The sequence below is a fragment of the Xiphophorus maculatus genome, chromosome 20, assembly GCF_002775205.1.
Source record: "Xiphophorus maculatus strain JP 163 A chromosome 20, X_maculatus-5.0-male, whole genome shotgun sequence".
Lineage (NCBI taxonomy): Eukaryota > Metazoa > Chordata > Actinopteri > Cyprinodontiformes > Poeciliidae > Xiphophorus > Xiphophorus maculatus.
In genome coordinates, this window is record NC_036462.1 from 10,404,177 (window position 1) to 10,428,119 (window position 23,943).

General features: G+C 37.2%; 1 protein-coding gene across 2 annotated transcripts; it reads right to left on the reverse strand.

Annotated features, from left to right (window-relative positions):
- Window positions 1-372: 372 nt before the first annotated feature.
- On the reverse strand, window positions 373-22,054 carry LOC102230225 (arf-GAP with SH3 domain, ANK repeat and PH domain-containing protein 2-like). 2 transcript variants are annotated; one of them, XM_014473623.2, is made up of 29 exons: window positions 21,589-22,054; window positions 21,227-21,414; window positions 15,688-15,760; window positions 15,465-15,610; window positions 12,936-13,010; window positions 12,743-12,792; window positions 12,400-12,529; window positions 12,197-12,282; window positions 12,033-12,108; window positions 11,711-11,791; window positions 11,533-11,630; window positions 10,603-10,672; window positions 9,990-10,077; window positions 9,602-9,650; window positions 8,981-9,153; window positions 8,758-8,891; window positions 8,344-8,435; window positions 8,088-8,274; window positions 6,735-6,820; window positions 6,522-6,655; window positions 6,190-6,257; window positions 5,766-5,873; window positions 5,250-5,538; window positions 4,482-4,649; window positions 4,328-4,391; window positions 3,879-3,922; window positions 2,860-3,014; window positions 2,634-2,759; window positions 373-2,490 (listed from the first exon to the last, which is right to left on the reverse strand). In XM_014473623.2, the coding sequence occupies exons 2-29, from the start codon at window positions 21,350-21,352 to the stop codon at window positions 2,416-2,418; spliced, it is 3,051 nt and encodes a 1,016-aa protein (XP_014329109.1). In that variant the 5' UTR covers window positions 21,353-21,414; window positions 21,589-22,054; the 3' UTR covers window positions 373-2,415. The 2 variants fall into 2 exon arrangements, with proteins under 2 accessions (XP_014329109.1, XP_023209175.1); XM_023353407.1 differs by having other exon boundaries at window positions 6,522-6,637; window positions 21,227-22,054.
- Window positions 22,055-23,943: the final 1,889 nt, after the last annotated feature.

Consider the following 23,943-nt stretch of genomic DNA (forward strand, 5'->3'; position numbering starts at 1 on the left):
TTACATTCATGGTTGAACATTTAAGCTTCAACTTTAATAAGACTTTGACTTAAAACTGGTAAACTAAGGAACTGTAAACAAACCAGTTTAAAAAGTTTTTTCTTGGTGATTTTACAAGAGTATTTTTGTACAAATAAAGTGAAGTCGTGTAACCGTTTTTTTTTTTCTAATAATCAAAAGGAGATCATAAAGTATATGTATATGTTTAATTCACACTATTGTTATGCAAGATGTCTCAACATTCTATCAAGCATTTCAGGACCGATTGCTGCTTACAGTGCTCTCTACACTTATTGGTTCCACTAGTAATAATGTGAAAATAACACCATAATTTATAGCAGTAGTTATAGTAGGAAATAAAGAGAAAAATCCAAGCATTTTGTGTACATTTATTAAGTGGGCAAAATACCATATATCAGTCTTTACAAAATCATCAGTTGAGAAAGGAAGATAAAACAATTTCCAGTGTTTACTGTTGGAAAGTAGGAATAAATTGTATCATCCTGGCATTAGATGCTATCTGTATGCCAACTGGTTGTTTTGGAAGCATAGCAGGAAAAGAGGCTTTTCTGTCTGACCATAACGCATGCAAATATCTACTCTAAATGTTAAGTTTTTACTGAAATCATGTACTTCAGCTGGACTAAGATTTATCTGTTGCGCAGATAATATGTGGAAAAGCACCTCATAGATGGATTGGGTAAATCCAGGTATTAAGCCCTTGCACAACAACACTCACTTTTATGGGGGAAAAGTAAATGCTATGAGTTGAATGTCAATGGGACCTCTAGGATGATTGGCCCAATAAAAGAATAAAATGAGCAAATTGGAGGAGGAGCTGTGGTTCTGTGAGCTGACAAGAAACAGGTTGCTACGTTATAGTATACGGGATCATTAACTCTTAAACTTTAACATGATAAACAAAATTGAGGACTGCCAGAAGACTGGAACAGGATATTAAATCCAACTGAAAAGGGTCAAAGGTCCTTCTGCCTGTATGGTCCAACATTGTAAATGTTACAGGAGAGTTGGTGCTGTCCTATTTGTACAAGGGATTGTACAAAATTTTAACAGCAGGAGCGCCTGTGAGTATGGAGGGCGATGAATAAATAGTTCATTAACATCTTGACAAGGATCCTTGTGAAATTAGTTTGAATGTTACACTGTAAAGCTCCCTTTTTTTAAAGCTTTTTAATGTTGATAAGCATGTTCTGAATTAATCTATGCAGCCCAAACTACACAGAAAAATGTATTTGGGTAAGCAGTTCTTTTTTACACTTGAGTCATTCTATGGTTGAATTTTTACTTGACACTGAACTTGCAATAGCTTCTTATAGGTAATTTTTGCTTAACAAAGTAAATATTTCTAAGAGAATGGAGAAAAGATGTCAATTTTTTTATATTATAAACATGTCTAAACAAGCTACAGGAAGAGTCATTAAAAATAAATAAAACATTGACACATTCACTTGTGTGTGCTGTTAAACACCAACAATTTTTCTTTTTTTATATATATATCAAATAAAAACACAGTAACCTTTACAGTACATTTTAACCATTGCTTGGTCTTTGTAAGCTTTTTTTTTTTAATTAAAAATAACTTTTAATTGAAAAATCAATCCTCTCATCATCCAGTGGTGCTTCTTTCAACATCTTAGTTCCGCAACTCATCACTTGTCTATGGAGAAAAATAGTTTGCTTGTTCTTTAAAGAAAAATAATAACATTTTTGTTTCAACTAAACACTGAGTTAAGTGGCAGCATAGAGTGCTTCTCATTCAACCTTCTTCTCTTGAGTCTTTTACCAAACCTGTAAATAAAGGAAGCTGAGTTTCTATTTCTGTGTTGATGACTGGTTTCAACTGAATTTAGAGCTTTGGTCTTCAGTATCCAGGAGTCCTTGGGAAGAGGAGTTTAAATTGTGGCAGCTTTTGCTGGTGTCTTACAGGCAACAAAAATCCAACAAAAGTAATTAATTTAAATGTCTCTTAAAAATGAAGAAAGCAGTTCATCCAAGTCTCAGAACAAAATTCTGCTGGGTGGCTGTCACTTGGTCTAACTTTCTGCCAAATGTGTGCTTGTTAGAATAATAAATAAATGTCCTATAAGTCATGAGTCATAGCTGATTGTTCAGCTTGGCAACACTCCCTGACTTCAGTCACATAAATAAAGTTTTCTGTCCAGAGCCGTCCATTATGTGCTCATAGTAAATCCAGACCTGAGGTTGTTATGGTTAGCTGGACCAAGATCTCAAGAACTTGCAGGATGCTAGACATCAGATCCAAAAGTCTGACCTGATCCAGTAAATGTTAGGTTTTACCATCTGGCCTGCTTCCTATGAGAGCCCAGTTCAGTTTCCATAAGTAGTGATGTGATCCGGATCTGTGCTGGCCTGAGGATCTGGATCGGGTTTACATCAATCGGAGAGCAGCTGGACGAAAGAGGCTGGAAACAAACCTCTTTGGTCTGGTTCATGTTCTATATAGCCATGCTATATAAAACACACAGAATAAAGACATTTACTGCAAGTAAGAATACCTGATTCAGAAAATGTTTTAATTGTAACGAAAATTCATCAGAATTTCTCACACCAGTTTCAGCCAATCAGAAAAAATAAAGAATGCCGATACTCACCCACCAATCGCTGTCCTCCTGCCCAAGAACCACCAACACCTGACCCTCGGAGAAACTCAGTTCATCATGGTGGTCTGCTTGGCAGTCATACAGAGCCTGAGCCCGCTGACTGGCTGATCCACGAGGCTGATTGACAAAATGTTACTCTTACTAAACAAACAGTCTTAAATAGAGGTTTGAACTTTGTAAGAATTTAAAACAGCTCCTTCACACAACCAGATCTCACCAGTGATCTGCGAGGAAGCGGCAGAGGGGTGGGGCCTCTGCCGTCGCTCTCAAAGCTCTGAGAGCGCTGGCTGATTGGAGATCCATTCGGAGGCGCTTTACTGGCCGGGTACAGGAAATGCGAGGCGCTACCTTCACTTTCTGTTCGTCGAAAACCTCAAAGAGAAATTGATTTAAGAATGTCTAGTTGTTTTAAAGAGGATGTCTTTTTATTTTACAAAATAAAAAACATCTGTTGTTCTTTTGCAGGTGGCAGTCACAACGTGGTGTTCAGTCCAACAGCAAAAACCACTAGAAAAAGATTGGAAAAATTTTAATTACATACTTACATTGTGAAATAAAGAGGAGGAATGCTAAGTAACTGATCATATTTTCACATGTTCAAATAAGCCTTGCCAAGGATTCAAGGAGAAAGGCACAACCCTGTTTATTTTGGAGGAATATTCTCTCAGCTGCTGTTTCAAGCTTTAAAACAGATTTTTATCTCTATGCCACTAATTTTAAAGTTTAGATGCATTCACTGTTGTACAACATTGCTTGTGATAATATGAAAATATATAAAACCTTCCAGGCAAACACAGAAAAACTGGGAAAGCAAACAGTTGAGGGCAGATTTGTCTCTGCATATGTGACTACTTTTGGACTTATAAGTCATAGCTAAAAGTAAAGGAGATAACAGACTTTCTAATTTATCCACAATCCATCCTTTCTAGAGTGTAGCATTATTTTTGAACTTGTATTTTAGGTCCAAGAGACATGAGGAGCACACCAACAACATTACTTTGGCGTTGCTTTTCCCTCATGAGTAAAACTGTCTGAATCTGTAAGAATCACGCAACAGCTGTAGGCATCAGAAAAACAATGTCAGTGAGAGCTGGAGCAGATATTGTAGCATCTACCTCAATGTGGAATGGTTTTAGTTTAAAATTGAATTAATTTAAAAATGGTAACATTTGCATAAGACAGGTAGACCAGGCATAAATAAAGAGTGCAGTGAATGTCCCTGAGCAGAACAGGTACCTCTGTCTGGTCGTTCCGTCAGCGAGCTGAGAGGAGAAGATGGACTGGAGTCAGAGAGAGAGAATTTATCTGGTTATTATCCTTGTGACCAATAGAGGGCAGTATAATGCTTCATACAGAACAGCTCGTTGATGCTCCCTAGTGTCAATTAAATATATGATTATTTTAATGTATAATTACTACTTAAACAGAACTAAAATCAAGTTACTATGTTTTTTGACACCTGGCCCACTAATTATGTGCTATTCAGCTTTGGAGTTAAATTTCAGTTGTTTGCTTTTGCTGCCAAACATTGCTTAGCATTAAGAAATCACCAACGCATGCTTTGATTTTAACAATTTGCATAAATTTCACCTGAAAGCCAAATATTCCTAACGTTTTGTGAGCAGACATAAAAATCTCATCCAGTTTGTGTTAAAATACAGTGTAATTATATCCCAGATACTCACACACACTTCTTGAAGGAGGAGTCTGGACCACTGTAAATCCTGGGACTGGATGGCAACCCATGATCTGTGCACACACACATAAACACACAGACATACAGAGCTAATGACAGTGTTACTCTGACAGACTAACTGCAGGGTGTCTCTCAGATATTACCCTGCTTATTAGACTCAGAGCAGGTCCTCTTGTGCCGGGCAGCGACGGGAGGGGGAGGTGTTGTCTTTCTGTTTCCTGACGTGGGGAAGAAAACCTCCGCCTCTTCCTCCTCTTCATCCCTCACTCCATCACCCCCAGCCGGAGGCGGAGGAGGGGGAACACAAGGGGCTACAAGATAAAAAGATACTCATGATTCAACCAGAAAAGCTTCAGCTTTATATGCTGAAATTTCACTGAGATGAAATTAGTTGCCAGAGCTCTCCAGATTGCAATCGCTTTGTGTCGACATCTGATAAGCAGAAAGACTGTGTTTTGTTTTTGTTTAATTGGACGATAATTAACCACAACAATGAATGACTTTTGACAACAATACAGGCATTGTCAGCTCAAAATAATAGACCTGCAACCTTGAGTTACAGCAGAAATAACATTTTTCTGCAAGTCATTCTCGAAGCCATTCTTCACTGAAAGCTCAGCATGAGGAGTGCAAATTCAGTTAATTAGGGAATAAAAACAGCAGTCATATTTTCCAGATGAGTAATTATGGAAATAATGCAAGAGAAATATAGACATAAATCAGTGTGTAATAGCTCCAGCTGTTTCCAAGGGTAATTAGATAGTAGAAGTATTTAAATATTTTTATCTTCAAATATCTGATATTAAAACAAAACACATAAACAGCTTGGAATTAAATAAAAGTATAGCTCAAAAACAATTTATTGTGTTTTCAAAGATATCCCCAAAACCATTCAAAACAAATGAGCTGACCTTTGACCCGGGGCGGCAGTGGAGGAGCGGGGGAGGACGGAGGCGGAGGTGGAGGGCTGGGGGCCGAGCCAGTTGGTCGGCTGTGCAGATCCATGGCCATGGCCAGCCTCCTCCCCACACTGAGGAGGCCGGCTCCTGGTCCTCCGGAGGACGGGGCGGCAACGGAGCAGGAGGAGGTGGTGGAGGTGGAGGACTGACTGAAGCTGAAAGGACGGGAGGAGAAGGAGAACGACGGGGTGAAGACTGAGGATGATGAAGATGAGGAGCGCTCCTTCTTTACTGGACCATTCTGAAACAAGAGAGAAAATAAAGTTATTGGACACAACCAAAATAAAGTAACAGTTTCTACCATCATCCACAAGCGGCAAAGTTCAGAAATAGATTTTTTAAGAATATAATCGGGTCATTTATAAATCATTCAAATCTCTATTTTCAACTCTTTAATGGCAAAATCTGAAAAAAAAACTAAATAAGAACTAATGCTGAGTTAAGCAGACATGCCGTTGTCATTGTTACCCTGTCATCAAAGTCGTCATCACTGTCGTACAGATCATCATGACGAAGCCTCCACTCATACTCCACATGGACGTGATGGTTAAACTGGTTGGACTGGGCCTGCTGCAGCTGCAATCAAAACTCAGTCATTTAGTAGGAGAAAAGGAAGCCATCTTGTCAGAATGAAGAACGCTGCTTGGCCTCTCAAAATGGAATGGAAGTGTATATATATATATTTTTTTTATTACCTTGGCTGATTGGACATTATTTGATTTAATTTATTCTTGATTGCAATTATTGAAATTTCTGATTCCTTTGGTCTCAAATTGTTTTACTCTTAGTTGGATAGGGCTTACAATAGCTACCAGATGTACAAAGAATACAAGACAATTTATATTTTGATTAAAATAAATAAAGTAATCTATAATCAGATTGAGGATCTCACCAGCGCCTCACATTCACTGTGCTTCAGTCGGCGGCTCACATCCAGAGCAGTTTCTCCCAACTCATTCTCTGCGACACAGAAAAATTATGTTGTTACGTAATGGTGATTCTTTGGGTTAGAAAAAGATTGCATTTATTTTACAGGAGGTTTAGAATACTAAATTATTCTAAAGCTTTTCCTAATTTCCAATCTGTAAATTGCGGTTGAATTCCTATCTAGTTTCTGGTAATGTATTAATATTTAACAAGGAAAATACTTTTCCAATAATTGTTTTAATGAAACATCCTGTGTAAACTACACATTATAACACTATGGGAGCGTATTTGCATTACTGATGTGTATGTTTGCTCGGGCTCTCAGCAGCAGCTTCACACAGTCACTCTTGTTATGCAGGCAGCTGTAGTGCAGCGCAGTGTTTCCTGCTGATGTTTGTACATCCACATTGGAACTGGAAAAAAGAGAAAACCTATGCAAGTAAACATGCAGGTGTGAACATTACCACTCTGAGACAAAACGACTAAACAGCATCATCACAGCAGACTGACCAGTTCTGGGCCAGAAAGTCCAGGATGTGCAGGGATGTCCTGTCAGCAAACAGAACGGCTAAATGCAGAGCCGTCTCCCCTTTCTCCTGTTGGTGTGGAAACATACCAATCCTTTTTATTGGCATCTTAGGAAAATTTTAGAAATATCAGTGAGATATGTTACAAAATACCCAGCTATTGCTATTTTTCAGGCTTTTCAGCTAATAAGAGTACCTAAGAACTTTAGAAAACTTTTTTTGACATGTATGTACATGTAATATCCTAGTTCTTCAAAACCAAGAGGCAAAAGATCATGTCATTCAACTAATAGTGTGAACATTACAAGGCATTTACACAATTAGTGTGAATTAGGGTTGAAATAATTGAAAATAATTCCAATCCTCTTTCAACCCTTCCTCCAATCCTAATCCTTACCCTTATTCCAACCAACCTATAACATCTATATAATTTTTTTTTATAAATCAGATAGCTGTTGTTTACTATCTAAAACAACAATTAGATGCTCTCTACATGCCTAAATATTATTTGGGAGGAATACCTGAAAGAAATCTACAATCACCTATCAGTAAAACTAATAAAATCAATAAAATCAACTGTGATGCTGTGGCCTTATTTTTCTTCCAAAATCAAAGAGAACCTTCATAGAATGCATAGTTTTATTAACTCTTTGAAAAATCCGGATAGAAAACTGATAATGAGTTGTTATTATGTCTTTCATCAAAATCATAAATCGGTGAGGAGAACTGAAGAGAAGAGTCCTAAGACAGGAACCAAGACTGGGCGATGTGTAGAGATTGTGCAAAGAGGAATCGTCAAAAATCCCAACAGGAGGTTCTGTTCTATCAGCTCTCAAAGATTTAACATCAGCGGTGCCAACCTGTGAAAACTTGTGGCAATATTTCTTTTTTTTGCAAAGAACTTGTGAAATTTTCTCACTGAATTAATGTTCTCAGAAGTTTGAATTTTAAACTTCTCTCAAAATTCTTATTTTATTTCTACTGCAAGTATTTCAGTGGATTTTTTTTACTCATCTTTACATGGAGGAACACAAGTGGAGGAAGCTGCATTATTGTCTCTGGTTGGGTTCACCTACGTATATAGATGTTTACACTTGTTAATTTCTTAATCTGTGTGCATGTGTGTGTACAAGACAAAAGGAAGTGACAAAGCAGAAGCTCAAGAAAGATTTTGAAATATATTATGAAAGTCTGGAGAACTATTCCAGACTTTCTATTATTAGAACTATTATGGATTACAAAAAAGACTGCACACCAGCAACATACTACATACTATTGGTTTTAGTTTTTTGTACTTGTAAGCATGATTGATGTAGATCATTAACTATGTGGTTACCTGTATGTGGGTGTGCAAGGGCTGGCTTAGCTCCGCCCTCTGAGCATACAGCTGGATCAGGCTGTAGATGTCACAGCTCTTGGTTGCCTCCTGCAGGCCCAGTCGCAGCGCTGCAGAAGAACTGCCGAACCTCCTCACAAAATGAACGTCCTGATACTTTGACAATATGAAATCCTTGCGCTCCCCCCTGTTATAGGCAAACAATTTTTCAAATGTGTATTTTCTCTAATAGTGGACAATAGTGGGTGTAACTTACATATGGCTGTGCTGGGAGGGCTTCTGTGACGGACTAATCAGATTTGCCTCCAATATGTCATTAAAGCCAGAGTTTCCAACATTTCGGGCCAGCTGAAATAAATAACAGAGAACAGCAGTTTACCATTATATCATTTTATGCTCATCAAGCAGGAAATAATACTGTACATTTCAGTTGCAAACATCAAAAGCACAATGTAGGTTCAACCACAAAACTGCCTTATTGGCTAGAAGGCTGGGTCATTGGGTGGTTTCACTGATGGACAGTTAACTAACCTAAAATATAAATACATTAGACATGTTTGACTTTATTGATTTCAACAGAGAGTTATGTATGTCAACTTGGGCCAAAAACGTAACCTACAGACCCACAAAGGTCACTAGAGGATCAATGCTTTATAGAGATGTTCCTTACTAGTAGGTCTGAGGTTCCCAGGCTGTCCAAGCTCAGAGACTTGATCCTGGACACATGGACGCCCATCTCCCTGTGGATCCCTGAACATTCGATACAGGTCAGGATGCCTAGATTTGTTGAGACCCATCCAGGTTCTTCAGAGAGGGAGAAATGTGACCTTTTACACTTGAAATGAAATGAATGAGAGTCAAATAAGATATACTTATTGGCAGACAGAGATTACCTGGAGCGCCACAGTCACAGCAGTAGTTGTTTCCCGGCATTCTGCGGATGTCATCAGTGATGGCCCGGGTCAGATCCTCCACACTGTTTTCACCCCCTCCGCTCCCCTGCCTGCCCCCGTCCAGGGCCATGCTGAGAGCCTCCTGCTTACTGTTACTGAGTACCGAGATCCATCTAAACATTCACAACAAAAACAAATCCACAGTTCTCCTCTTCAAACACTATTTAGATAATTCTGATGTAGATTTCTGACATTAGTTAGAGTACTATATACAAAAGAAAACACCCAAGATTAACATTGCGTCCTGTAATATGTTTTTCTTTTTCCACTTGTATTATGATTTTTAATCGAAAGTTAAGGCATACATCACTCATATTAAACCCCAGACAGTAGAATTTTAAATCTTTTATGCAAATAAATATCAGGTTCTGCTTTGTTTCACTGTCTCACTTTCAGCCATGCTGGGTATTTCAAATAATGAACAATTGTTGATTTTAGACAAAAACATGCCCAGATTAATAATAGATGAGAAGATTCAAACAAAATGGGATCAAAAAACTAATGCTTAAATAAAGTTTTGTCCTTGTTTATTGTTGCAAATATATTTTTAAAAAGACTTACGCAACACACTCAGCTTCATCCTCAGCCAGGAAATGATAGGTCCGATTATCTAAAGGAGAGTTGAAAAACATTTTTAATCAAGTATGTAATAAATATAAAAAAATGTTTTTTACTTTCATTTATGTAAATATCCATGTACTTTTAATATTCATTCAATTTCATTTCATTCCATATTGAATATACAGTATATGCTTATTCATTACATTTCTAATTATATTTCTAACATTTAACAATAAATTTACAAAAGTTTGTCACTTAAATCTAGTCAAGATTTAAATAACGGGAAATTAATTAATAGATTTAACACAAAACAATTCTGTTTGGACTCGAGTCTGGACTGCAGAACAGTTTTCATTTTATACTAAGTGCCCTTTTCGACGTGTCTTACGGGAGATAAGGTCGAAGCATTTCTTGTCCTCCACACTGGGTTTCACCTGACAGGTAAGCAGGTTTAGTCGGGTCGGAGGTTTATTTGGCTGAAAGACAGAAAAAAGAATTGACAAGATGCAAATACTTAAACCCTACATGTTTTCTACAGCTGAATTTTAAAAAAAACTTAAAGCAAAAACATTCAAATGAATTCAGTGATGGGATAAGGCACCACATTAGAAGTTATATAATAGAGGGAATTAATTGTTATATTTCAATTAATTAGTGGCTCAAGAAATCAACAATAATTAATACACACTTAACCATTAACTGCAGTGAGATAATTAAAGGTTCTACACTAACAAGAGTAGATTTGGTTGAATATCTTTTCTGTGAAGAATGTGGGTACTTTAATCTGTTTGATTCACAAATGTGTTCCTTAAAATGAATTAGGAGTTTTCTGCTAGTGTGGAAATATAATTACCTTGAAATCCAGAAATACTTAGTAATCTTGATTAGAACTATCTATTTTTTAAGTAGTGAAGTCACAGCATCAATAAAGAAATCTTAATTATGACAATTTAGACATTAAAAGTGAGAGGATGCAGTAACTTGCAGTAACACACACTCACTGTAGCATGTGCAATAGTCAGGTAACAGTTGTGAACTGAACATTTCCTCTTCTGCCACATTTTTCTCAACCTGCAACACAAACACAATATTTTAGCAAAGCAAACAACATGGGCATACTCCTTCCCATTTTTCAAGACTTTAAGGGTTTGAGTGAACACAGGTTTTGTAGATATGTATTGTCACAAAAAAAAGGTTATATAAAATTTTTGATACAAATCAGTTTCTGCAAAACATTATAGGTTATGTAAATAGTTTTCCAGTTAATCTTGTGCCAGATAGATATCTGGCACAAGATTAAAACAACAACACACACTTTTGCTTTCCCTAATTTTACCAACAACTAACATTAGCTTATCTGACTGAATTTCATGTAATTCACTAAAGTGAAGTCTCTTTCAGATGTGGTCTGTGTGTTATTATTAAAGGACCAGTCCAGGTTTTGAAAATGACCTATCACTGTTATTCATCTGAGTCTTGAAATGAGGTTATCAAACAGCCGATTTTATGAGTAGTTGTAAAGTGGGAACAGCCATAATGCAGGTGTCACATACTGTATATCATATTGCCCAGAATATTTAATCACTAATCCAAACCATGCACATTGTTATAGACATATAACTTTTCAGACTCAGAAGTCAAGAATTTTCCACATGAAAAGTTTGTACAAAAAATAGCATTTCATTGCACATAAGAATATAATGAATTATTACCTCTCTAGAACATTTACTGTTAATGAGGACAAGTTAAGTTATTTTTGTTTATATTGTACTTGATGAAAATCCATTTTTCATCATCTTGTCACATGTCATGATAAGCACAGAAGTATCTAAATTATAAATTTGGTCCTTTGGTTTTTTAATTAAATATGTCCTCTTACATAACTCCTAAATTAAACATAAGCAAGCTTGTAATCTTTGTGGTTTTTTTACCCGTCGCTCTTCTTGTAGAGGAATCCTGTTCTCTCTGTTCCGTATTGTTTATCTCCCAGAAGTTGATGCATACTGTACACCTGCTTAGGTAAAGAGTCCTGCAGACACAAACAAACAATTTCTGAATCAGTTGATCTGTAGCTCAGTCTGAGTCATTGCTAGGGTTGGAGTCTCAGACCTGCTCTGTGTGGACGACTGGCCTCAGCTGATCCCTGATGTTGCACAGCTGCTTCTTCTCCTCCTCCTGACGCTGCTTCACCTGTACATACCAACACCACATCACAGTTCGTAATTTTCACTAACAACACCTGAATAAACAGAGATATCCCTACATTGCCTCTGTATTTTTGCAGCACCTATTCTATATCATCATTTTTTTCTAGAAAATGTTTTAGATTAATCTCAAAATTTCTGAGTTTGACCAAACTCAAATTTAAGCCTCTTTTTTAAATCTTTAATAGCCCTAATACGCCGCTGTAGGCTTCTGCTAATATTCATACCATGTTCAGCACAATGTTCAGCTCCTCGATGTACTGCTTCAGCCTCTGAGTGGTGGATACACACTCCTGCAAGAAACTACACAAAGACATTTATGGTAAATCCATTTTAGTCACTGTATTGCAAGATGTTTATGTTGTCTGAGTGTGTGTGAGCCAGAACCTACTTGTTTTGACTGTGGTAGTGCTTAATGAGGTTCTGCAGCAGGTCGACTCCTCTCTTTGTTTTTATCTCGTTCACCTTAATGAGATACTGAGATAGAGAGTTGATCTATTAACTGGACATACATACAGCGAGGTAATGTAAAGTGCTGAGCAGCAAGGGGAGTTAGCACAAATAGACTGGTTTTAAAAAGCTGGGGTCACTGACCTCACACATGCTCAGCTGGAAGGAGCGCCTCTCCTTCTCAAGCTCCTCAGCGATTTCTCCTCCGCTCACCTCGCTCCGAACCATCCCGTACTGTCGCGCTAACTCCCTTTTCTCCTTCTCCACCTGCTTGCTGAACACACACGCACGCTTTGAATTATTAATCCGACTCCTGACAGTTTCACCAGCTCACTTCTGCTTACAAGACCCTTTCCGTGTTTCTGAATTATGCAGAGGTGTAATTTATTTTTTACATGCACAAACACGTAACAAGGGTATCCTAAAAATAGGAGATGCAAGAGAGCATGTAAACTCTCTCAGATGCTTTAAAAGGATCGTTGCTCACAATCTGCTTTCATAATCCCGCCATGCTCTCTCAAATGGTTTCTTCAGATCCTGCAGCGGGACAGAGGAGGAAAAGTTTATTTTAGAGTTGATCTATTACACAAATGATTTTTGTTCATTTTACCATTTCAGATGACTCATGTCTTAACTTATTCCTAACATACACTTGATATGAGAATATCAAAAGTCCTCACCCCCTTCACCTCCCGCAAGTCTCCTTTAACCAAAGAGTCCAGGAAGAAGTTGATGTTGTGGAGCATGCTCTTCAGCTGAACACACACAGAAAAAATAAAATAAATACATGCTAAAAGGGATATTGGGTTGCATAATCAATGTTTTGAAAATTTGTGTTTTTTAGATCTGAGTTATTCAATGGAAAAACTGATTACAACAGCTACATCATATTGACATGAAGTAATGATAAAAAAAAGAGATTTTCTTCTTAATTTTATGTTTCTTCCTAGTTTTTTCCGTCTTTGACATCCTCTTTCTTGCAAAAACTTGCTTTGCCCCGATTGGTCAGCTGATGTGGGGGAAAACGATGGAAGCAGCTGCAATTTTTTTTGTTTGAAGTGTGGCACACTTGTCACTTGCCGGATGTTATGCAAATGAGTTTCATTGCAAAATCAAAGGAGAAAAAAGCCAGAAACAACAACCAGCCAGGCATTTCAGGCAAGTCAGGAGCAATGGAGGAAACATTTTTCAATTTGGAGTGAAGGTCTTTTGTCTGAGCAGATATGTAGCCTTTTGAGACAGAAACATTGCTGGTGGTCTGTTAAATATAAGACTTCAGCTGATGTCTTTCTGCACTAAAGTTGGTTTAGGTAGTTTAACAGAAAAATACATTTTCTAGGAAAAATACATCCTAGAAAACACAAGCTAACCACGTGCCCAGATATTAATTGGGAGTTGAGCATTCAGATATTTGCCTAATGATAATGAGATGTGTTCAGTTGTTAGGGGAGATCAATATTTGAACCTTTTTTAAATGTTTATTTAATCAGAACTACAGAAAATGACTAACCACTTCTAATTCTGATATTAGATTACTCACTTAATACTATAAGTGTATAAACATATACAGTATTATAGCTTAAACCTCAGGATCTATAATCATATACAGTATTTACACTGGAAAAAGCAAATGTGGGTTGATGCATTGGCAATGCTATCGTGCAATTAATTACTACTGATGCAATAAATGAAAAAGATGTCATCATGCAATATGTGTAATATATGTAAATAAATTAAATAGAGTACTTTTCCACCCTGCATTTAGACCTTTGTCTTGCAGATGGCTTCAGGGAGCTGAGTATGATGCTATTTGTCTTCTCTAGAGCGTTTGGCATTTCTTAGGGTTGCATTGTAACTCTTGAAGAGACATTAGTACTCTGCATAACATTTCATAATAGCTCACACAGCAAAATAAGCAGATTTTGCTCTGATCAGCAGTTTGCAAATGTTACCTTTTACAAACATTCTTGTTCCAATCATAAGTGTAATGGGTTTGTGTCCTTAAAACATAGAACCATTCAGACATATGCTGAATTAGGCAGCAAAAAGTCTTTTTCTCATTTTTTATATGTATTTTTAGAGGTTATCATTCACAACTATTGATCATCTGAATTAACAGTAACTACGGTAATTGTGATTTCATGTTTTATATGTTGAATTCCAGTGGAGAAAAGACTGAACATTTTATTCTGACATTTTCCAAGATGAGTCAAGATTTATAGATTATAAAAACTGCATGTTTTTAAGGTGTAATGTCTTAAGTTTCAGAGGACCACATCATACCAGACCTGAAATGAATATCACAAATAAACCCATTTGTGAAAAGGGAGCTGAGGAGATTTTTATTGGCTCGGAAGATCCTGATGCAGTTCTAATCAGCTGTCAGAGTCTGTTTAGTGAACTTTTATAATTCACTGTTTTCAGCCACTAACCCTGACATAAGACGGCTGCAACAGAAAGAGATGTATTCATGCCTCACAGACCCCCATCCAGAATTTGTGTTTTTCACAGACAAAAAAAGAAAGCAAAAGCAAACAAATAAATAAACTCCCTCTGGCTCCTCACAGTCAGTATATGGACTGTGTAAGCTGCTGCCTTCAGGCTAGCGCCTCAGAGTGATGCAAACCAAAGCAGCACAGAATAAAAACAGCTTCTTTCACACAATCCATTTACGTCATGAACCTCTGAACAACATGCAAGTCCTAACAAGCAAAATACAATCTCAACTTGGATGTTGTTTCTCAGTCTTATTGTTCAGTTCAGGTACTTCTTGTATTGTACTATTCTCTGTTGTCCAACATCTCTATATATCCCACCTTGTAAATAACAATATGACCAGACATTAATTACATATTTAATTAAATTATATATAATTTAACCAATTTCCAAAAGTGACAACTATTACATATTTAAAATATCCTATAGATCAGGCTTTTATAGTGTCAGAAAGCACTGTATTTTTTGTGTGATTTTAATTGTTTGTAATTTGTGTCCATATTTGTTCAATGGGATTTGTGCAAGTCCTGAAACTTCAGTGATCAAAACGAGTTTCCAGCATGTCCTCACATGCTTGGCAATAAAATACTTTCTCATTCTGATCATAAAGGAGAAGTTGAAGATTGCAGTCAAGGGAATAAAACCATTTTTAGCCCAGGAATAGTCGATGTGGCTCCTGACCTCCTAGTTGTTTATCTGATGTTCTCACTTACCAGATTTTTCATTGGAGACAGAAGTTCTTTGGAAAAGTCCGCCAGGCGGCAGAAGGCCGAGCCGACCTCCGTCTCTCCATTTGAGTGGCAGTTTACTGAGAGCTTCTCCATCGAGTTGATGTACTGCTCCAGGTGAGATACATGATCTAACAAAGAAAAATTGTGTCAGTTTGGGGAATAATCTAAATGTAATCTGTGTTTGTCTGCATGTGGATTTGTGTACCTTGCCCTGAAGCATACTTGGCCTTTGCAGCTTTCTTCATCTTCTGCAACACCAACCGGTCGCTGTCCAGAGCCTGGACAAGCACACGCATGAATGATAAGTGGGTGTAGTTGCTGTCTGCATGACTGAGTCTGCATGTGCAAGGGGGCAGCAGGCTTTGTTGCTGGACAATAGACAGCTGCTTTTTATGACTGTAAACCATCATTTGATTGGTCAAAATTCACTGCATGAAGCAGCAGCTCAGTTTGAATGTGGCTGTTTTAAACTGAGGCTTTGTTTTACTTAATCATGTCCTGCAAAATTTATGTTGTATCACAAGCAACTATCGAAAATTCTTGGTTATTCTGCCTCAGGTTTTTACAAACTATTGAAAAGACAAGCATTCCAAGTGACATTTGATATCAATCATAAATTATTGTTAAATTCATTTAGTAAACAAAACTATTTTTGCTTAATTCTATAGCTTATTTTGTCTCTTTCTGTACCAGTCATGTCAGTTTAAAACATTCCTCATTTCTTTATCTTTTACTTTCAATTGTCATATACTTCTGAAGGTTCTGTGAAAGTCTTTGACTGTGTTTTCTCTCATTTTCTTCTCAGTACTTGCTTTCACATTGTGCAGTGTGTGTTTTAAAAAAAAATAAGCAGCACTGTCAGGAGGAGGGCAGAAGGAGTGGTGACAAAAGAACTGTCAGTTGTTAAAATGTTAAGTATGCCAGGTTTGAAGATGGAAAAAAAATGTCACAACTGCAAGCACAAAAAAATACATGGTAGTCCACCTAAACATTCAGGAGGCTCGCTGTAAATTAGTGGAGCTGCAAAAATGAACAGCTCTAGTGGAAGAAAATGGTGACAGGACGACTAATAACAGTGTACTCCACAAAGTTGGCCGTAATCGAATTGTGGCAAAAGGAAAATCTGTTAACAGAAGGCCAGAACTTTTTTTTGTAGTTTCCCAAAAAAAATGTAGACAGTAAGTCAGTGATGAGACCAAAACTGAATTCTTATGGTCTACATTTAAGACACCAACATTTCTCATGTCAATCATGGTGGTAACAGCATCATGCTGTGAGAATTATTCCTTCTGAAATATTGGTAATAATTAATAAGAAAATAGATTTAGATAAATACAGCAATACAGTGTAATACAAGGTGAAAGTTCATTAGTGGATGACAAACGGGAGAGTTCACCTTATGGGAAGACAATGAAGCCATACAACATAATGGCTGAGATCAAATTCATTTAATTAGACTAGTTTAATGCAAATACAGACTAAAACTGGAAAAGTTTATAGATGCTTTCTATTCATTCTGATTGAACGTGAGTTAATTTACAAAAAGGAGGACAAAAAATTCAATATCCAGATACAAAAAGTTGATGTGTTTTTCCACCACATATTATTCCCTCAAAATTTCTAAAAGCTTATGGATGTGACATGAAAAAATTAAAAGGTTTAAAAAAGTATTCATAAGTACAATACACCTCCAGAGCCATTTCTTCTGGCTACTTAGGCATAATTGTAATGATTTACAAAATTCTGAAAAGAATACGACAATAGTTATGCACTAGACTCAAGAAGTAGACTGAAAATAAACAGTGTAAGTGTAAAGATTAACTTTATTAAGTGAATACAGCAGATGATGACCAGAACAGTTAGAATCTAATGTTTTGCAACTTTCAATGTTTCTATTTTTAACTGTTTGAATTTAAGTTTTTCCTTCATGCAAATTCATTTTTCTAAAAAAAAATAAAAGTCCTTGTATCCTGAAAGTCTCCATTTGATTTGGGCACCATGGTTAAAGTGAAAATTAAGTTTGATCTGATCATATTGATTTAAGGACCCGTTGCTTCGAATCCCCCTTTAAAGTGACTTTATCAAAAAGTCACTTTTGATAAAGTGACTAGTTTATCAAAATTTTCATCTAAAATTTGGCAGGACTAAATACTTCAACAGATGAGACCTTGCGACAAAAGGAAAACAAGATTTTATGCATAAAAATATCCTGTAAAAAGCTCTAGTTTACATCTCTCCTGTCTGCCTTTATCCCAAACCAGCTTGCAGATTAGCTAATATCTTCATTAACATTAATCTCTCTGGCTTCTTTTCATAACCATACAAAAAACAATAACAAAGAATGATGATGGCCAGTAATCTGTTGCCTTGGTAACATATGTCGGCCCTGCTGGGGGTTCATGATGGGGGCCGAGGGGAGGGTTCAGTTTGAGCATGTTTTTCAGGCCATTCTCCAGGTCAACAACTCCATTGTGGAGTGATGGAAAGCGGGGCTTCTGCTGCATGCTGCTTTAAACCGTATCCTCATCCAAATACACAGACCCCACACAGCAGTGGGCCAGTTACACAAATTGTTCACAGTAGTTAATTTGTTAACTGGCAGAAAATGAACTGAAAAATGAAGGAATTCTGTTCAGCTGCCAAAAATATTCTCAGACAAAAAAAATCTGGTGCTACTTTCAGTTGCATTAAATTAATTACTTCTATCAAATTTCTCTTTTCTACTCTGCTATGTTTGGAGATGCAATAGATGTCTTTTCCCATCAGATGTCTAATATGCCTAAGATGTATGAGATGTCCAAAATATATGATTGTTTTAGACAGACAAAACTGTCATAGACCATAAAATAACTTTTATTTATTAGATATTTCAGCATGTGTAGTATATATATCAATTAAAAACTGAGTTTCTCTCATTCAAAATTAAAAAACCCACTTGTTAAGAGTTGATTTGAACCATAATAAATAAAACATTGATCAACATATTTCATGTGTATGATTTTGGTGATGCACTTCTCAAATGCAATCTTTGTTCAGTTGTTAACTGTTAACTTTGTAATTTTGTGTTTTTAGGACATAAAGCACTTTGAACTGCCTCACTGCTGAAATGTGCTGTACAAATTCAATTTTGAAATTTTGGAGACAATTGTATGTTGTCGCCTTCCTAACGTAATGGCCTAAGTCATTTTGTGTCAAAAGAGATCTTTTTTGTCGAAATCAACTTTTGGAAAGAAAGTCGTGGTGATTTTTTTCACACCTGTAAATACAAAATGAAAAGATCCCTTTATTAAAATATGAATGGTTGGCACACACCCATTCATTTGACATTATCATCCCTTGATTTGACAGATATTGAACACTGAAGACAAGAAATGATTTGATTCATGCACCCAAATTTTTGGCAATACAAACTGAATTTATGATTTTGACCAAAAGTCATGTGAGCTTTTGAAAATGTTATTATTGGTACATATAGAGGGTGCTCACATAAAGGCCACACATGGCTTCATTTAGAGGCATAACGATTACAAAATGTACTTTATCAGTACATTATGTTCTATAGAGTATAAGTCTTGAAGAATGAAACCTAAAACAGAATTAACGTTGGAATTTACTTCAGACTTCGAAGAACATGAAATAACAAGATTAATGTAAAAATATTGAGTTGGTTGATAGTTTTTGTAAAATCAATTATACAGTTTGGGTAAATATGACATTTTGACACTTCTCTGCTGCTATCAGTGAGCTTTAATCAATTCATAGCCTCACTCAAAAGAGTAAGTGATGTATAGTTCACCTGTGATGAAGTGACTCTTCTACCACAGTGGTGAACAACTCAATTTGGTGAACTTTTGCTTCCTGAAAGGCTCAGTCTCACCTCACTGATCAGCTCCATCAGGTCAAACAGGCACACATCAAATTCTAGATCAGTTTATTACATTTTAACTCAGTAAAGCATTTCCTACAGATTGTAGTGTGATAAAAGCTTGTGAGATTTAAAAAACCCCCACCAAAAGTCAAAATTCTAGTTCTTGTTAGACCATATATCAGCCAACGTAAACTAAAAGGTGAAAAACAATTAATAAATTTTACGGTCAACCATTTTGCAACAAACTTACCCACTTATTTTTCAAGTAAAAGAATAAGCTTGTGTGCTTACTGTGAAATTCATCTCTCTCTATGGAGTTCTATGATAAATTAATGCAAATCAGCTGGTAGAATATCAAAGAACATTTCACAACATTATTCTGTTTGATGATCTGATATAGGCGTAGGCTACTGGGGAATATACTGGCCACTTTTCTTTGCATTGATATTTTCTCTTTCTGCTTTTATTATTGTCTATATTGACTCTATGTTCTGTCTTTTAGTTTTATTTCCCACAGAAAGTGATTCTTTGTTAAGCTGTGTCTCTTTTCAGGAGCCATCAACACAGATCTATTGTTGAAATGATCGTTGTGTATTGTCTTTGGTTTTCATTCCTGTGAAAACTTTAGCTTTCCTGGATGGAGCTGTTGACAGATCTATATTAGCTTCTTCTTGGCTTTCATTCTTGTAGAAAATACATATTGCCCAGTTACTTTGTGTTTAGTTTCTTTCTTTAATAATAGTCCAGGTTCCCTTAGTTTTGTGTATTCTCTCTGCTTCCTTTCTTAAAAAAAGTACCCCTGGTCCAGTGTTTCAGTGATCAGCTGTGTCTCTTTCCTGGAAGGAGTCACTGTCATTAACTTAGTGCACTACATACAGTATGTTTTTCATAGAAAGTATTTGGTCCAGTGCCTCTGTCTTTAGATTTTTTCTTTCCTATACAGAACTAAAGAGACATGCAGAAAATAGCCAAGCACTATGTCTGTTTCCTATCCTATTTACAGTTTACTAAGATTCTTCTGTGCCTCCTTTGAGTACAGAGCCACTGACAGAGCTGTTGCTGTCATTGACTTTGTGTACCTTGAATTTGTTTTGGTTTACTGTTTAAAGTACTTCTGATCCAGAGTCTATGTATTCTTCCTGTCCTCTCAACCCCCTGTTGCACCAGATGGCTGCTAACACAGAGAATGATTTTGTGATTGTACTGTATTTTAATTAGACTCTGTAGTCTATGTGTAATTACATATTCTCACTTCTGAAAATATATTATAGAAATGAGTTGGAGTGATCTGAATTGAACATGGAGTGGTTGAGATTTTATTTAAATTTTGTTGCGAAGTGCCATGAGATGGCATTTTGGTATATTATTGCAAATGTAGATAAATTGAAATTAGCTGAACTTGATTATTATTTAGCTTACAGATGTTTATCAGCATCCCAGGACCTACACACAGATGTTAACACTGATTGAGTCCTGATCACTGTGATAAGAGCCTTGCTGAGTTATTACATGATGTCACCACAGTCCATGCACCAATAAGAATAACACAAATGCAGATTTTTTTTTTTTTTTACTTTCCTAGAGTAAGCATAGAAACTAGGAGGGAAAGTAAATGCAAAGGGAATTGTAGTTTCAGCATTACAAAATAATTTAGAAGATGCAAATGATGACAATTTAACCTTATACAAAAACCTAAGGGCGACCAACGGAAAGGGGTCAAAGACATTTTTCTTTGTCTTTGGGGAGGATGACCACTGTGGATATTGGGTAAGCTTTAAATGTTGGTTTCAGGAGACACATGAACATCTGTCTGCTGCTGCTGTTGCCGCTACGACCACATCCCACCCTCTCCCCTCCACTCCCTCTCAGCACTCACCTCCTCCAGCAGGTAGATGGTGTTCCTGCAGTTGATCATCTTGGAGGTGAAGGAGGAGGTGGTGGGAGAGCTCCAGTCCTCCTGAACCTCATGCACGAACTCCGACACCGACACGCACTCCGGCATGGTGATCCTGTCAACCCCGGAACACAAAGGGCAGAACCGGGACAGTCGAGCGCAGTCCGGGACTGACAGAAGAAGGTGGACACCAGGCGCAGGGCGCAGAGTCAATGAACAGATAAATAAATAAATAATATGTAATAATTTAAATATCTAGGCTGGGGGAATGTTCACACGCCCCTTTTCACTCGGCTATGTAAAGCAAAATGATAATTAATGGGAGATGTGCTGTAATCAAGGACCTGCTCAGTTATACTGCCTCAGTGTGACCGAACCGCTGCATCAAACGCCTCTTTTCTCCGAACAAAAGGTGGCTCAGTCCATGCAAAGCATAAATCCCAGCACCACAAACTTCACAAGATCCCTCAAATGTTAATACTGCCGCTTCTCTGCTGGGTTAAAGCTAAAACAACCTTCATCTGATGAGAGTCTTCATTTAGAAAAAGGGAAAATCACAAAAGCACTCTGCTGTCCGTGTGCGAACCGGCTGACAAAGACCTGGAGGCGATGTGCGGAGAACCGGAGCAAGTGGACCCAGAGATCGGGTTCGGACAGGGGAATCAAACCAGTCTCAGCTTTCCCGTCCAGCCCCGCCGTCATTTCTCTTCAGCAGCATCTCATTTTCTTTTCACCGCTTTTGCTCCCTTTATTGAACCCGCATGGAGAGGCGCGTTCACGGTGAACAGCGGTGGAGCCCTCTGTCGCGGTGGCGCGCACTGCTGACCGAGCCTTACACTGGGTGCACTGGGAGAACTGGGAATTTCAGGCCCCCTCCTAGTTACAGCAGCTTCATGTTATTACAGAGCTCCCTAATTTTCAAAGAGAACTCTGAAATGTGCCACTTGAAAATGAGTCAAAACCTTTCCAAAAGCTGGATTCTAACCAAAACAGCTTCTGTTCAAATATATTTTTAATTCACAATTTGAGGAACTATTGTGTTCAATATGTCGTGACTACATGAGCGTTTCCATTAAAAACGCTTGATACACATGTTTAGTCGTTTAATATTCCACCTGCAACATTATGTTCTGTTTCAAGAAAACTTCAAGAATCTAACATTCTAAAACAAAGTGTAAATCTACAGACGATTCTATAATCAAGGGATTTTCACCATCTGGCATTGGGGATGAGACAAAAACAGGGAAGGACAGAAGACGCTTTATAACAGGGTTCTCAAACTCCAGTCCTCCAGGGCTGCTGTCCTGCAACTTTTAGATGTGCCTCTGCTGCACCACACCTGAATAGAATAATTAGGTCATTAGCAAGGCTCTGGAGAACTGATCTACACAAGGAGGAGGTAATTAAGCCATTTCATTCCAGGGTTTTGGAATGAAATGGCTAAAAACTGCAGGACAGCAGCCCTCGAGGACTGGAGTTTGAGACCCCTGCTTTAGAAATACTTATTTAACATCAATATGGTGGCTAAATTCAGTAAAATCACAAAGTCAGTGTGTATACGTGAACAAGACAAACACTGTATATAAACTTAAACAAAATAAATCACAGCTAAACAGTAATGGGAATCGGTTTGACACTTCACTTCAACCAGTGGATCATTCCCTGCAAAAGCTCACACAATCATCAATATACTCCAATTATATCCACCATGGTAGATTATATGATTCTGGGGAACATTCTTTTAATAATAATAATAATAAATGTAATTATTGAGAAGTTAATTTGACATTTAGGAAGATGTGCCAGTATTAGTTTTCCTCCTCACACTGAAACATTCATGCTTTGTTCTCACATGATAAGAGTGCCTCCTTCTAAAGGTCAGGTGACTCACCAACCTTTAGTTATCCTCTAAAACAGTTTGTGATCTTAAGCATAATATGTAACCGTTGTTGGCAAACGCTTCATACTCGTCATCTGACATCATTTCCCTTGTAGCGTCTAAGCCAAAGAGTCTCACACTGAACCCGCTTTGCCAGTCTCAGAGGAAATAATCACAGCAAACATCTGGACAGTAAACAAACTATTTGTAACTTCCTGTTGCACCAATAGATTACAAGAACAAAGTCTGACTGTAGAGTCTTGCTCTGAGTTTAGTTCTTTTCACCTTTAGAGACCAGCTAATGAGCCAGAGGACAACAAATGGGTCGTTCCAGGAGTATAAAGACAACAAAACGTTGTGGGGGGTAGCAAAAGTATTATTACCTTTGAACATTTTCACATTTTGCTGTTTCAACTGAAAAAATCATTGTTTGCACAGGATTATTTAATTGGCTGACTCAAACTAGGGCACAATTGTTATGTTTTACAAACACAACTTGAACCTGATGACCCGAATCAAAATCTGCTGCAGCCAATTACCTTCAGAAATAAATAACAATGTTAAGTAAAGTCCAGCTTTAGGCAATTTAACCCCAATATAAACCCAGCTGTTTATAAATGCCTCAGGTTTATTAGAGAACATTAGAGAACATGCAAGAAAACCAATGAACTCAACAAATAGGTCAGGAATTAAGTTATGGAAAAATCTAAGGCAGGCTTAATCCAGCATCTGAAAAGAGGAACATTGTTTCTTTGGAGGAGCAGCAGAGAGTAGCCTTGAACTCTGAAAATCAGATTTTTAAAGAAGAGTGGAAAAAAGA